Raw genomic sequence first — 14031 nt, 5'->3', positions numbered from 1 at the left:
TTGTTCTGCGTGATCTGGGGCCCAGCTGGGCCACCGAGGATCGCGAGTGCCGGCAAAAGAGCCCGGCACCGAGGAGAAGTGCCAGGCTCTTGCAACGCAGCCGGCACTCTGCGGGGTGGGGGGGGGGGGGTGTTAGGAGGCCGGGGACGGGAGCGCAGAGAGGTGCTGGCAGGCAGCCAACAACAAAGATGGCCACCCCGCACCTCTCCTTTAATTTGCACCTCTACCGCCGCAGGTAGGCCCCCCTGAACCGGTCGCACATAGCGTCCGGCGGTAAAGCAGGGGGCGCTTCCTAATATCGCGGCCGGGGCGTCAGCGGGGCGCTGCGCACACCGATGACGTCATTGGTAGCGGCGCAGCGCTAACGGCTAGCGCCACCATTAGCGTCCCGCTGAATTTGGTGGGAGGCGTGGCCAGTGGCTTGCGACCCACTTAGCGCCCTCTTAAGGCGCTAACGGGTGGCGCAGCCACCTGAATTTCTAGGCCAAAGAGTCAGACTCCTGTTATTGAGGTGTTCCGACTTCCGACAGCGCCAAGAAGCTGAGTAGTGGCAGTTTGAAGAACTACCCCCACTGACTAACTCGGCCACCGCGGGAGACTCGGACTCGGACACACTGCCGGTTATTGAGGTGTTTTCGGAGTATGAATTTTGCCGGTTAATAGAGAATTCCGGATATTTAGGTGCCGTTTAAACGAGAGTTGCCTGTAAACAGATTTATCACTGAAGGTTCACTTTCTCCACGCCAAGAATAACTTCTGGTCGAGAAGTGACAACTTGAGAGACTCTGATGTATCATCAAATCTAGACTCCTTACAAACAACAGCGGCACTGGTAACGGCTGCAGAGTTTGCAGGACGAGCCACATTCTCCGTCCACCCCAATTCATAACCTTCTGGTGGTTTCTTTTAGAGGCCTGATAAGTGAGTCAGTCTATACATGAAAAAAGAAACGCCACATTGCCAATGGCTACAGCAACAATTTGCTGTCAATAATAAATACAAAATTTAAAATATGGAATCTGCAAAATGTTAATGGTACCAAGCGAGCAAGAAAGATTTTCATTACAGTTACCATTTTAATATTTTTTTCCCAAAATAACAAGCAGTATTGAAAGGGCGAAGGAAGTACAGTAATAAAAATAATATATATAAAAAATGTAATCACCTTTCTTTGGTCGTGTATAGTTACTCTTTTCTCGGTATTGTAGATATGTGCTAAGAAGTGAAAGGTAAACACCCATATTTCTCTGGAGATGTTTCATTCTCCCTGTATCTAAGCACCAAAGTTCCAACTGCAACAGGTGAGTCCTGCTATGCTGAATGAGGAACGTGCAAATAGAAAGGGAAGTTCCAGTCATGTGATTCAAGCAATGAACAAGCACGTCTGGTCTCACAGCCTGCGCAAAGATTGGCTCTTTCACTAGGACTCCAAGAAGCACCTTCTCCAACTCTTCACTGTTAGAGGACTGCAAGAGTGTCCCGACAGCATTCAAATGATCACATGATAGCACCAGATCACCTCTGTCTGTGGTCTCCTGGTTATTTTCTGTAAGGATTTTGACCAAAGTCTTCCCGTACAAGCTCAACTGTTTCGCTGCATCACCTCTATTCTCAGGTTTACTCTGAATGGCTAGACATTCTTCTGGGAGTTCCAACATGGATGCCACAACCTCTGTGAGCTGAGCTATATTCATATAGCCATGCAAATTCTCCAGGCCTTCTAAAGGGAGGGACTTTTTACCCCTCACTGTCGAATGCTCCTTAGCCATCTTTTTCATTTCAAGTTCCTTCAATGCACCTTCTGCTATAGCTTTAAAGTAAGTTAACACTACATCCATGCGACCAAGCCTGTGCAGAGATGGGGCACTCAGCTGAAGGAGGCTCAGGGTGCCAGAATTAAGGTGCGCTGATAGCATTTTGAAACTGATGGGGTTCAGGCTGTGTGGGGGTGGAGCCTGTAATTCCAAAGCCATGAACCACTGTTCCAGCGTCGGGTGTTTAAAAATTGCCAACAACATGCTCTCCAGAACCTGAAATTAACAGTGGAGGATAAAAGACACAGCATAAACATTGGAAAACTGAAGCAGAATAAAAAATGTTGCAAATGCACACAGGTGAGTTAACATCTGGAAGGGAAAGACAGGTTAAAGTTTCAGACATAACGCTTTATTAGAATCAACATATTCAGCTGTAAAATTGGGTTCTGACAGTCTCATCAGGAATGTCAACCTATTTTTTCCTCTTTTAGATGCCAACTGACCCGCTTTGCTGACTTTACTTCTGAAATTAGCATTGATGTTAATCATTGACCGCATGAACTGTTATCCGGCACTGCCAACTCTATGAAAACCTCCTCCTACTCAATGGCTTTGCTGCACATAAGAACATAAGAAGTAGGAGCAGGAGTAGGCGATACGGCCCCTTGAGCCTGCTTCGTCATTCAATAAGATCATGGTTGATCATTGACCTCAAGTCCACTTTCCCACCCGATCTCCATATCCCTCGATTCCCCTAGAGTCCAAAAATCCATCTATCTCAGCCTTGAATATACGCAACAAACAGAAAAGAAACTCTCAGGCCGTGGATAGTGTCCTCTGGCTTTTAAAATAGATGCAATCTTTTCAGTCTAGTGACACCTGTAAAAAGGATTGAAGAAATTTGAGGCTCCCATTTCATCCCTTAGCTCACACCAAGAATGCCCCAGGTTTCTTGGGGTCACAGTCTAAAGATAAGGGGTAAGCCATTTAGGACTGAGATGAGGAGGAATTTCTTCACCCAGAGAGTGGTGAACCTGTGGCATTCTCTACCACAGAAGGCAGTTGAGGCCAATTCATTAAATATATTCAAGAAGGAGTTAGATATATTTCTTAAGGCTAAAGGGATCAAGGGATATGAGGAGAAAGCAGGGACAGAGTACTGAATTTGGATGATCAGCCATGATCTCATTAAATGGCGGAACAGGCTAGAGGGGCCGAATGGCCTAATCCTGCTCCTATCTTCTATGTTTCTATGTTTGATCCTCAAGTTTGTGCAGAGCTAGCTTATCTTAGGCAGGGCAATAGTAGAGGCATTGGCCCCAACACCCCTACAAGGCTACGGACCAAGAGCTGGAAAGTGGGATTAGGACGGATAGCTCTTTTTCGGCCGACACAGACATGATGGATTGAATGGCCTCCTTCTGTGCCGTACACTTCTATAATTCTATGATACATCCCAGCAAGGAGTCAACACCTTCAGCAGGGGATTGGATGCGAGAAAGTTAGCAAGAAAAACAATATTAACACAAATACATTTTTGACTCCAGTGTAGAAATGCACAAACATTCTCAAAAGGTTGAAATACTCCAATAGGACAGAAATAATGCCTGGAATTCAAATCATTACACTTTTGCACTCTGTCAAAGCAGAAGCAAAACAAAAAGTTCTGAGGGAATACCTGTTCCTTCGTTAGTTCTTCATCTACGACAGGGTCGAGGTCGATGAAAAGCTTGTTTTCACCTTTTTTTCTCAATTTCTCCTCGACGATATCATCAGTCTGTTCACATCTCTGTAGCAGCAATTTCAGGAGATCCATAAACAGTCCAATCAGTGCTAAGCCAGTGCTTCTTCCCAACTGAAACAACAAACAGAGGAAGAACTAGTTGCAGGATAACACCACAAGTCATATCTTTCAGGGAATTACAAAACGTCTATTTAGGAATTAAATATTCTTCCCCTCCTACTCATTCCTCAGAATTATCCCGACAATTGCTAAGCAGGAAACATTTTCAGCAGTAATATGCTGCTTTGAGATAATGTGCAATATAGCTGACACATCCCAGATTTTTAGTACAACACACTGAGGGACCATGAGGCCTCTGGCAGGCTGCACTACAAACAGCCAAGCTGTTTTGGGCATCTTCAACTTATGAACAACCAAAGTCAGAGCTCCCTGGATGACGAAAGAGATAGAGAGTAAGATGAAGCAGAAAAAGGGGGCGTATGACAGATGTCAGGTTGAGAATACAAGTGAGAACCAAGCTGAATATAGAAAGTTTAGAGGGGAAGTGAAAAAGAAAATAAGAGGGGCAAAGAGAGAGTATGAGAATAGATTGGCAGCTAACATAAAAGGGAATTCAAAAGTCTTCTATAGGCATATAAATAGTAAACGGGTAGTAAGAGGAGGGGTGGGGCCAATTAGGGACCAAAATTGAGATCTACGCTTGGAGGCAGAGGGCATGGCTGAGGTACAAAATGAGTACTTTGCATCTGTCTTTACCAAGGTAGAAGATGCTGCCAAAGTCATAGTGAAAGAGGAGGTAGTTGAGATAAAAATTGATAAAGAGGAGGTACTAGAAAGGCTGGCTGTACTTAAAGTAGATAAGTCACCAGGACCAGATGGGATGCATCCTAGGATGCTGAGGGAAGTAAAGGTGGAAATTGCGGAGGTACTGCCCATAATCTTCCAATCCTCCTTAGTTACTGGGGGTGGTGCCAGAGGACTGAAGAGCTGCAAATGTTCAAAAAAGAGTGTATGAATAAACCCAGCAACTGCAGGCCAGTCAATTTAATCTCGGTAGTGGGGAAGCTTTTAGAAACGATAATCTGGGACAAAATTAATAATCACTTGGACAAGTGTGGATTAATTAAGGAAAGTCAACACGGATTTGTTAAAGGCAAGTTATGTTTAACCAACTTGAATGAGTTTTTTGATGAAGTAACAGAGAGGGTTGATGAAGGCAATGTGGTTGATGTGATGTACATGGATTTCCAAAAGGCGTTTGATAAAGTGCCACATAATAGGCTTGCCAGCAAAGTTGAAGCCCATGGAATAAAATCGACAGTGGCAACATGGATATGAAATTGGCTAAGTGACAGGAAACAGAGAGTAGTAGTGAATGGTTGTTTATCAAACTGGAGGAAGATACACAGTGGTGTTCCCCAGGGTTGGTACTAGGACCACTGTTTTTCTTGATATATATATTAATGACTTGGACTTGGGTGTACAGGGCACAATTTCAAAATTTGCAGATGACACAAAACTTGGAAGTATAGTGAACAGTGTGAGGAGGATTAGTGATAGACTTCAAGAGAACTAAAGGGTACAATTCTAAAGTGGGTGCGTGAACAAAGAGACCTGGGGGGTATATGTGCACAAATCATTGAAGGTGGCAGGGCAGGTTGAGAAAGCTGTTAAAAAAGCATATGGAATCCTGGGCTTCATAAATAGAGGCATAGAGTACAAAAGCAAGGAAGTTATGATGAACTTTTATAAAACACTGGTTCAGCCTCAACTGGAGTATTGTGTCCAATTCTAGGCACCGCACTTTAGGAAGGATGTGAAGGCCTTAGAGAGGGTGCAGAAAAGATTTACAAAAATGGTTCCAGGGATGAGGGACTTCAGTTACATGGATAGACTGGAGAAGCTGGGATTGTTCTCCTTAGAGCAGAGAAGGTTGAGAGGAAGGTTGAGAGGGTGGTGGAGCCAGATTCAATCATGGCTTTCAAAAGGGAATTGGATAAGTACCTGAAGGAAAAAAATGTGCAGGGCTATGGGGAAAGGGCAGGGGAGTGGGATTGGCTGAAGTGCTCTTGCAGAGAACTGACATGGGCTCGACGGGCCAAGTGGCCTCCTTCTGTGCTGTAATCATTCTATGATTCTAACTCGAATGAGGGTTGAACCACAAGAACATTGACTAAAAACAAAACCCTCAAAGTCCAATAAACGTCTTGTGCAAAAACGAGTGGATTTTCAGACAACCAATAGATGGTACATAAGCAAAATGCTGCGGATGCTGGAAATCTGAAATAGCTGGTACATGGCTGGACTGGGTGGTGCAGTGTGCAAGAAACTTTCACCCCAAGAATCCAGAGTTTAATCCAGCCTAGATTGCTTGCTGTTAATTGTTTTACACACAAACACATGAAAAATGACTGACAGGATACGGTCTGCTGGTCCATCCAGACTGTCCCAAATAATTGCAATATCTTGTGCACTCCCCACATGAATGGACATTTCTCATCATACTGAGCAATAAATAATTAAATAAATCATTAAAAGTTTTAGTGCCAAATTCGATAGTGATGGAAAGTGTTACATTTTCTACAAGATTGTGTCTAAAGGGCTCTGAGAAATGTGTTTTATATTAGGGGATAATTCACCAAACATGGGCTAAAGACAGACATTTCTCAATCAATTTCTATACTACAAAACATAATAAACGTAGGCGATCTCAGACTAAAACAGTGCACTGCTGCCTCCACATGACTCTACACAAGTACTACAGAAGTTCTGTTTTAATTAGAGCCAACCCCACACTTGGGCATTATATTTGTAGTCTCTTTTGTAAGCTCATGTGAAGCTATCTACATTCAATAGAAAGAAAGAATTTGCATTTTATATGGTGCCCTTCGTGACTTTGGGACGTTTTGAAGCGCTTCACAGCTGATGATGTACGATAATTACTTTATCAGCAATATTTATGCCCAGAATGCAACATATGCTGTAACTTTGCACCTGAATTTCAAATAATTCTCTCAAGCAAATAGGTCTCCTTATTGCAACCTTTCTAAATAAATCAGCATTTCGCTCAAACACTACTCTGACAGCAGAATGCTTTTAAAAAGCCAGGTGACTTGCTTTAAAATAAGCAGAACCAACAGGTAATCCACTTTTCGTAAGCACAGTGAAGCTAAGCAGTGTAACATACCGGCGGGAGGTTACTTTAACATTAAATGAACAGATAATCTCCCGTTATTATCACATTTTTCCCAGTTGTCCTGGGAACGGATATCGTACTCACTTTGCTAAAGGTCTCCACGGAAGTTCGGATGTACAGCATCACCTGTTTCACAGCTAGAACTAGCTCACACAGATCCAATCTTGTGACTGCCTGCTTCAAATCTTCTTTAACTTCATCATTTAGGAGGGTGCTGGCCCCTGTTTCATATGCACCCATCAGAAGACTGCAGAAGGAAGCTTCTTTCAATGGAGCAGAATGCATCGTATCTGAACCAAACTGTTCAAACTGCGGGCAAGTTTCAGAAAAAAGTTGGTTTTGCAGTTCGTTCTAAAATAGTTTGTCATTAGATCAATTAATTTAACAACTAATCTGAGAAACTCACCTTTCTTTTCTCTTGGTAAGGGTTTTCTGGAAAAAATCAAATTGCTTTTTGACTGGCTCTGTGATAAATAACTACCACTGCAGTAAGTTTGTACTTAATCAAGTTTCCAGCTCAGCGATGTCTGGGAGCAGACTCCCTTGCATTCAGATTATGACTTGTAATACCATGATCTAGTATCAGCCTATTCATAATGGCCAAAACAGCAGATGTTTAAGATGTTAAATTTACTGCAGTAGCAATCTCAAAGAGCTTAGAATTGACTGTATGGAACTGGGATAAACATCCAAGACTCCTGAATTTTTATTCCATCACCAGATAAACCTGTGCAACTGTATGATTTTTGTAACTGTTAACTTATCTGATAATGCCTGGAATAGGCACTATGAAATACTGAGACATCAAATTACTTCGATGAAAATGAGTTCCTATACCTTTTGGTCTTTAAGCACAGTTGGGGAACTTGTTTTCTGTGCACTATGTGTAGTGAAAATTATAAAACTTTAAGAACAGGTTTATGATTTTGTTTCCCACAGTGCACCACAGAAATCCTTTACCAGCATTTTTAATGAACAATTCAATGGTTAAAAACAATGCTCTCACTTTTTGGAGCAGTTTGTGCTTGGTTTTAGAAGGTCCTGCTTGAATTCCCCATAAAACAATGCATTTATATAGCGTCTTTCATGATCTTGGGACGTCCCAAAGCACATCACATAAATTACTTTTTGAAGTGTAGTCGCTGTTGTAATGTAGGGAAACGTGGTAGCCAATTCACACAGCAAGGTCCTACAAACAGCAATGAGATAAATGACCAGAGGGAAGAAATTCGGTTGCTTGGCGCTAACGGGGCGCAAAGCAACTAGCGCCCGGGCGCTGCGCTGCCAAAACCTCCCGCGAAATTCAGCGTGAGGTTAGCGGCGGCGGTAACCGTCATCGCCACGCGCAGCGCACCGCTCGCGATCTTCGGTAGCGCCCCCTGACTTACCGCCGGACGCTACGTCCAACGGGGTCAGGGAGGCCTACCTGCGGTCGGGGCAGTGCTAATTAAAGGTGAGGTGCCGGGTGGCCATTTTTGTTGTTGGCTGCCTGCCAGCACCTGCCTTCATTGCTGTCCCTGGCCTCCCGACTCGCACCCCCCCCCTCGCACCCACCCCCCCCACGAGTGCCGGGTGCACTCCATGAGCCCTGCACTTCTCTTGAGTGCCGGGCTCTTTTGCCGGCACTCCGATCCCTGGTGGCTCAGCTGGGCCCCGGGTCGCGTTGCGCAAGGCCCCTCCCCTTTAAGGGGAGGAAGGCCTGCAATACTGTGGCGTGATGTAATATTCCATCGCAGCGCCCCAAGAGGGAGGCGAGGCGCTACCGATGAATTTTGGCCGCGGGGGCGCTAATTTTTTGTAGCGCCCCAGTGAAGTTAGCGCCCCAAAGGGGGCGCAACTCAATTATTACCCCCAGATCTTTTATTTTTGTGGTGATGTTGGTTGAGGGATAAATGTTGATTAAGATGCTGGGCATTCTGAAGGGGGAGGGGGAACAGGCAGAGGTCGTGGTTCACATTGGGACCAACGACATAGGTAGGAAGAGGGATGAGGTCCTGCAACAAGAATTTAGGGAGCTAGGTAGCAGATTAAAGAGCAGGACCTCAAAGGTTGTAATCTCTGGATTACTCCCGGTGCCACGTGCTAGTGAGTATAGGAATAGGAGGATAGAGCAGATGAATGCGTGGCTAAAGAGTTGGTGCAGGAGGGAGGGCTTTAGTTTCCTGGATCACTGGGCCTGCTTCTGGGAAAGGTGGGACTTGTACAAGTCGGATGGGTTGCACCTGAACCAGAGCGGGATAAATATCCTTGCGGGGAGGTTTGCTAGCACTGTTTGGGGGGGTTTAAACTAAAATGGCAGGGGGTTGGGAACCTGAGCAGGGAGACAGAGGAAAGGAAAACAGGGATAAAAGCAAAAGATAGGAAGGAGAAAAACAAAAGTGGCAGTCAGAGAAATCAACGGTTTAAATCAAACGTGGCCACAGTAAATAATAATTCTAATAGGTCTAAGAGCGTTAAAAAAACAAGCCTGAAGGCTTTGTGTCTTAATGCGAGGAGCATTTGTAATAAGGTGGATGAATTGGCTGCGCAAATAGAGGTAAACGAATACGATTTGGTTGGGATTACAGAAACGTGCCTCAAGGACGGCCAAGACTGGGAACTCAACATCCAGGGGTATTCGATATTCAGGAAAGATAGGCAAAAAGGAAAGGGAGGTGGGGTAGCATTACTGGTTAAAGAAGGGATTAATACAATTGTAATGAAGGATATTAGCTCTGATGATGTGGAACCTGTATGGGTAGAATTGAGAAATACTAAGGGGAAAAAAACATTAGTGGGAGTGGTATATAGACCTCCAAACAGTAAGGTGGAGGTTGGGGATGGCATTAAAAGGGAAATTAAAGAAGCGTGCAATAAGGGCACAGCAGTCATCATGGGTGACTTTAACCTACATATAGATTGGGCCAACCAAATTAGTAACAATACTGTGGAGGAGGAATTCCTGGAGTGTTTACGGGATGGTTTCCTGGACCAATATGTCGAGGAACCAACCAGAGATCAGGCCATCTTAGACTGGGTATTATGCAACGAGAAAGGATTAATTAGCAATCTTGTTGTACGAGGCCCCTTGGGTCGGAGCGATCATAATATGATCGAATTCTTCATTAAGATGGAGAATGAAGTAGTTGACTCAGAGACAAGGGTCCTCAATTTAAATAAAGGAAACTACGATGGTCCGAGGAGCGAGTTGGGCAGGATTGAGTGGGGAATGGCGCTCAAAGGGTTGACGGTGGATAGGCAATGGCAAACATTCAAAGACCGAATGGATGAGCTACAGAATTTGTTCATCCCAGTTTGGCGCAAAAATAAAACAAAAAAGGTGACTCAACCGTGGCTAACAAGGGAAATTAGGGATAGCATAAGATCCAAGGAGAGGACATATAAATTGGCTAGAAAAAGCAATAATCCTGAGGATTGGGAGCAGTTTAGGAGTCAACAAAGGAGGACAAAGGGATTAATTAAGGGAAAATAGAATATGAGAGTAAGCTCGCAGGGAACATAAAAACTGACTGTAAAAGCTTTTATAGGTATGTGAAGAGAAAAAGATTAGTGAAGTCAAGCGTAGGTCCCTTGCAGTCAGAATCGGGGGAATTTATAATGGGAAACAAGGAAATGGCAGACCAACTAAATGCATACTTTGGTTCTGTCTTCACAAAGGAGGACACAAATAACCTCCCAGAGATGCCGGGGAACATAGGGTCTGATGAAAGCGAGGAACTGAAAGAAATCAGTATTTGTAGGAAAATGGTGTTAGGAAAATTGATGGGACTGAAGGCCGATAAATCCCCAGGGCCTGATGGTCTACATCCCAGGGTACTTAAGGAAGTGGCCCTAGAGATAGTAGCTGCACTACTGATCATCTTCCAGAACTCGATAGACTCTGGAAAGGTACCCATGGATTGGAGGGTAGCTAATGTTACCCCACTATTCAAAAAAGGTGGTAGAGAAAAAGCGGGGAATTACAGACCGGTAAGCCTGACATCGGTAGTGGGGAAAATGATAGAGTCTATTATAAAAGATGTAATAGCAGAGCACTTGGAAAGCAGTGACAGGATCGGACGAAGTCAACATGGATTTACAAAAGGTAAATCATGCTTGACTAATCTACTGGAATTTTTTGAGGATGTAACTGGTAAAATAGATAAGGGAGAACCAGTGGATGTGGTGTATTTGGACTTTCAGAAGGCTTTCAATAAGGTCCCACACAAGAGATTAGCGTGCAAAGTTAAGGCACATGGGATTGGGGGCAAGGTATTGACTTGGATAGAGAACTGGTTGGCGGACAGAAAGCAAAGAGTTGGAATAAACGGGTCATTTTCCGAGTGGCAGGCAGTGACTAGTGGGGTACCGCAAGGATCGGTCCTAGGACCCCAGCTGTTCACAATATATATTAATGATCTGGATGAGGGAATTGAATGTAATATCTCCAAATTTGCAGACGACACAAAGCTGGGCGGGAGGGCAAGCTGCGAGGAGGATGTCGGGAAACTCCAGTACGATTTGGACAGGTTGGGTGATTGGGCAGAAACATGGCAAATGCACTATAATGTGGATAAATGTGAGGTTATCCACTTTGGTGGCAAAAACAGGAAGGCAGATTATTATTTGAATGGCAATAGATTGGGAGAAGGGGAAGTGCAAAGAGACCTGGGTGTCCTTGTGCACCAGTCGCTGAAGGTAAGCATGCAGGTGCAGCAGGCGGTTAAGAAGGCAAATGGTATGTTGGCCTTCGTAGCAAGAGGGTTCGAGTACAGGAACAAGGATGTCTTGCTACAGTTGTACAGGGCCTTGGTGAGACCGCATCTTGAGTATTGTGTGCAGTTTTGGTCACCATACATGTGGAAGGACGTTCTTGCCATGGAGGGAGTGCAGCGAAGATTCACCAGGCTGATACCTGGGATGGCAGGAATGACGTATGAGGAGAGATTGTGTCGATTGGGCTTATACTCACTGGAGTTTAGAAGATTGAGAGGGGATCTCATCGAAACCTATAAAATTCTGTCAGGTCTGGACAGACTAGATGCAGGAAGGATGTTTCTGATGGCCGGGGAGTCCAGAACCAGGGGTCATAGTCTAAGGATAAGGGGTAAGCCATTTAGGACTGAAATGAGGAGGAATTTCTTCACCCAGAGAGTGGTGAACCTGTGGAATTCTCTGCCACAGAGGGCGGTGGAGGCCAGTTCATTAAATATATTCAAGAAAGAGTTGGATATGTTTCTTGAGGCTGAAGGGATCAAGGGATATGGGGAAAAGGCGGGGGACAGGGTACTGAGTTTGGATGATCAGCCATGATCACATTGAATGGCGGAGCAGGCTCGAAGGGCCGAATGGCCTACTCCTGCTCCTATCTTGTATGTTTCTATGTTTCTATAACTCCCTTGCTCTTCTTTGAATAATGCCATGGGATCTATTACCTCTGAAAGGGTAGACGAAGCATTAGTTTAACACCTCATATAAAAGACAGCACCTCCAACAGTGAAGCACTGCTTCAGTAATGAATCAAGTGTCAGGCTAGATTAACACCAGAAATTTCCTCGGAGCTTCATCTACTCCACTGTCATAATTTTGGTGGAAGTTCAGCAAAAACACGTTTAAACAGAGTTTCTGCCAAACTTATAGCGGCAAAGTGGGAGAAGTCCCGAAGAATTTCCCGGCATACGTGCTCAAGTCTCTGGAGTGGAACTTGAACCTATGGGCTTCTGACTCTAGAGATGAGAGTGCTACCACTGAGCCATTCGTTTATATAGCACTTCTCACATACAGGAAGATGTCTCAGAACGTTTTACAACAAAGAGGTAATTCAACATGGGGACACAGTAAGAGAATGGAGAGGATACTGTTGGCATGGTCAAAGGTGAAGGTTTCTTAAAGCAGGCAGAGAGGTAGAAAGGGAATTGCGTAGAGAAATTCTGAGGACAGGAATGTAGTGGCTGAACAAGCAGCCAAAGGTGGAACAAAGGGAGCAACAGCAAGGAAACGTTCAGTGTTAGAGGAGTGCAAGGTTTATGTTGGGAGGTAAAGCAGGAGGAGATCACTGAGGTAGGATGGGTAAAGCCATTGAGAAATTTGAAAACAAGGATCAGAATTTTGAAAAATTAACATGCTAGGGAACGGGGTGTCTGTGGAGCAGGGTGTGATGGGAATGTGGGACTTAATGAGGGCATGGGTTTACCGTACTTAGAATGAGTCAAAGCTTATAGAGGGTGGATGTAGGGCAGCTAATTAGAAAGACAACAGAGGTGGCCAAGACATAGACTACGGTTTCAGAAACAGAGGGGGAGGGAGAGACAGCGGCTGATTTGGGCAAAGTTGTGGAGGCTGAAGTGGTTTTGGTAATGGAATGGATCTGGGGGAGAAAACTGAGCTTGGGGTCGAGCAGGACATCACGATTCTGCTATTCCTGACTTAGCCTGAGATGCAGCCAAGGTCAATCGACTCAAGGTCAGAGGCTTGGAGGCACTGTCAAAAGTTTAACAGTACAGCAGCCCAACATTTGCTAACATTCAGCTGGAGGGAGCTTGGCTCATTCAGGTTTTGATTTCAGACAGGTAATTTAACAGTGTGTCAACAGTCCTTTGATCAATGGAGGAGGCAGCGAGATAGAGCTGGGTGTTGTCAGCATACATGTAAAAGGTTACCCCGTGCTTACAAATAATGTTGACAAGGGGTAGTATGTAGACAGTGAAGAGGAGGAGGCCAAGGGTGGGCTTCTGGGGTACACTTGAGGTGACCGTGTGAGAAGAAGCCATTGGCAGCAATATAATGCCTGCATTGGAGATGTCTAACAGTGGAATCAGGAGAGAGTGGTGTACTGAAGGCGGATTGCAGAGAGATATATAGAGGATGATGGTGTGACCAAATATGTCAAAGGTGACAAAGAGGTCAGGGATGATGGGCGATAGGGAGCCACAGTCTCAGCGAATGTTAACTTTGATCAGCGCGACCCTGTACTGTAAATGGGGCTGAAGCCAAATTGGAGTGGCTCAAATAAGTAGAGCGAGAGGTAGCAATATAGCCATAAGACAATAACACATTCCATGACTTAGCAAAGAAACGGAAGGTTTGAGATAGGGCGGTAGAAGATCACCACTGAATTGAGCCTGAATATTATCACAAAAATATATTGTTCAATTAAACTATAGATTCTGTAGTGCTAATAAGAACTCAGACATTTCCAGGAATATACACACTGACCATCAATATGTAAACCACCGGCAAAGGAAGGAGAAGTTCGAAATGATTCTCCTAATACTAATTATACTAAGTATAGAGCACACAGTGATTTCACCAGTAAATGTCAAACCCAGCTGTTGGAGTGAAGCCATGGGGAAATT

At 44.5% G+C, this 14031-nt stretch overlaps 1 protein-coding gene across 3 annotated transcripts in view; it reads right to left on the bottom strand.

Annotated features, from left to right (window-relative positions):
- urb1 (URB1 ribosome biogenesis homolog) overlaps positions 1 to 14031 on the bottom strand; it is a 127892-nt gene that overhangs the window by 70195 nt on the left and 43666 nt on the right. For all 3 annotated transcript variants that reach the window (XM_086007049.1, XM_086007048.1, XM_086007047.1), the window contains exons 20-22: positions 6782 to 7006; positions 3436 to 3612; positions 1166 to 2030 (exon numbers count right to left, since the gene is read on the bottom strand). In XM_086007049.1, coding sequence (XP_085863175.1) covers positions 1166 to 2030; positions 3436 to 3612; positions 6782 to 7006 — 1267 coding nt within the window. The remainder of the gene's footprint in view (positions 1 to 1165; positions 2031 to 3435; positions 3613 to 6781; positions 7007 to 14031) is intronic.

The sequence above is a fragment of the Somniosus microcephalus genome, chromosome 14, assembly GCF_052327205.1.
Source record: "Somniosus microcephalus isolate GS21.2 chromosome 14, FLI_Smic_1.0, whole genome shotgun sequence".
NCBI lineage: Eukaryota > Metazoa > Chordata > Chondrichthyes > Squaliformes > Somniosidae > Somniosus > Somniosus microcephalus.
Note: the sequence above shows the minus strand (reverse complement) of the source record. Positions and strands in the feature narration are given on the sequence as shown.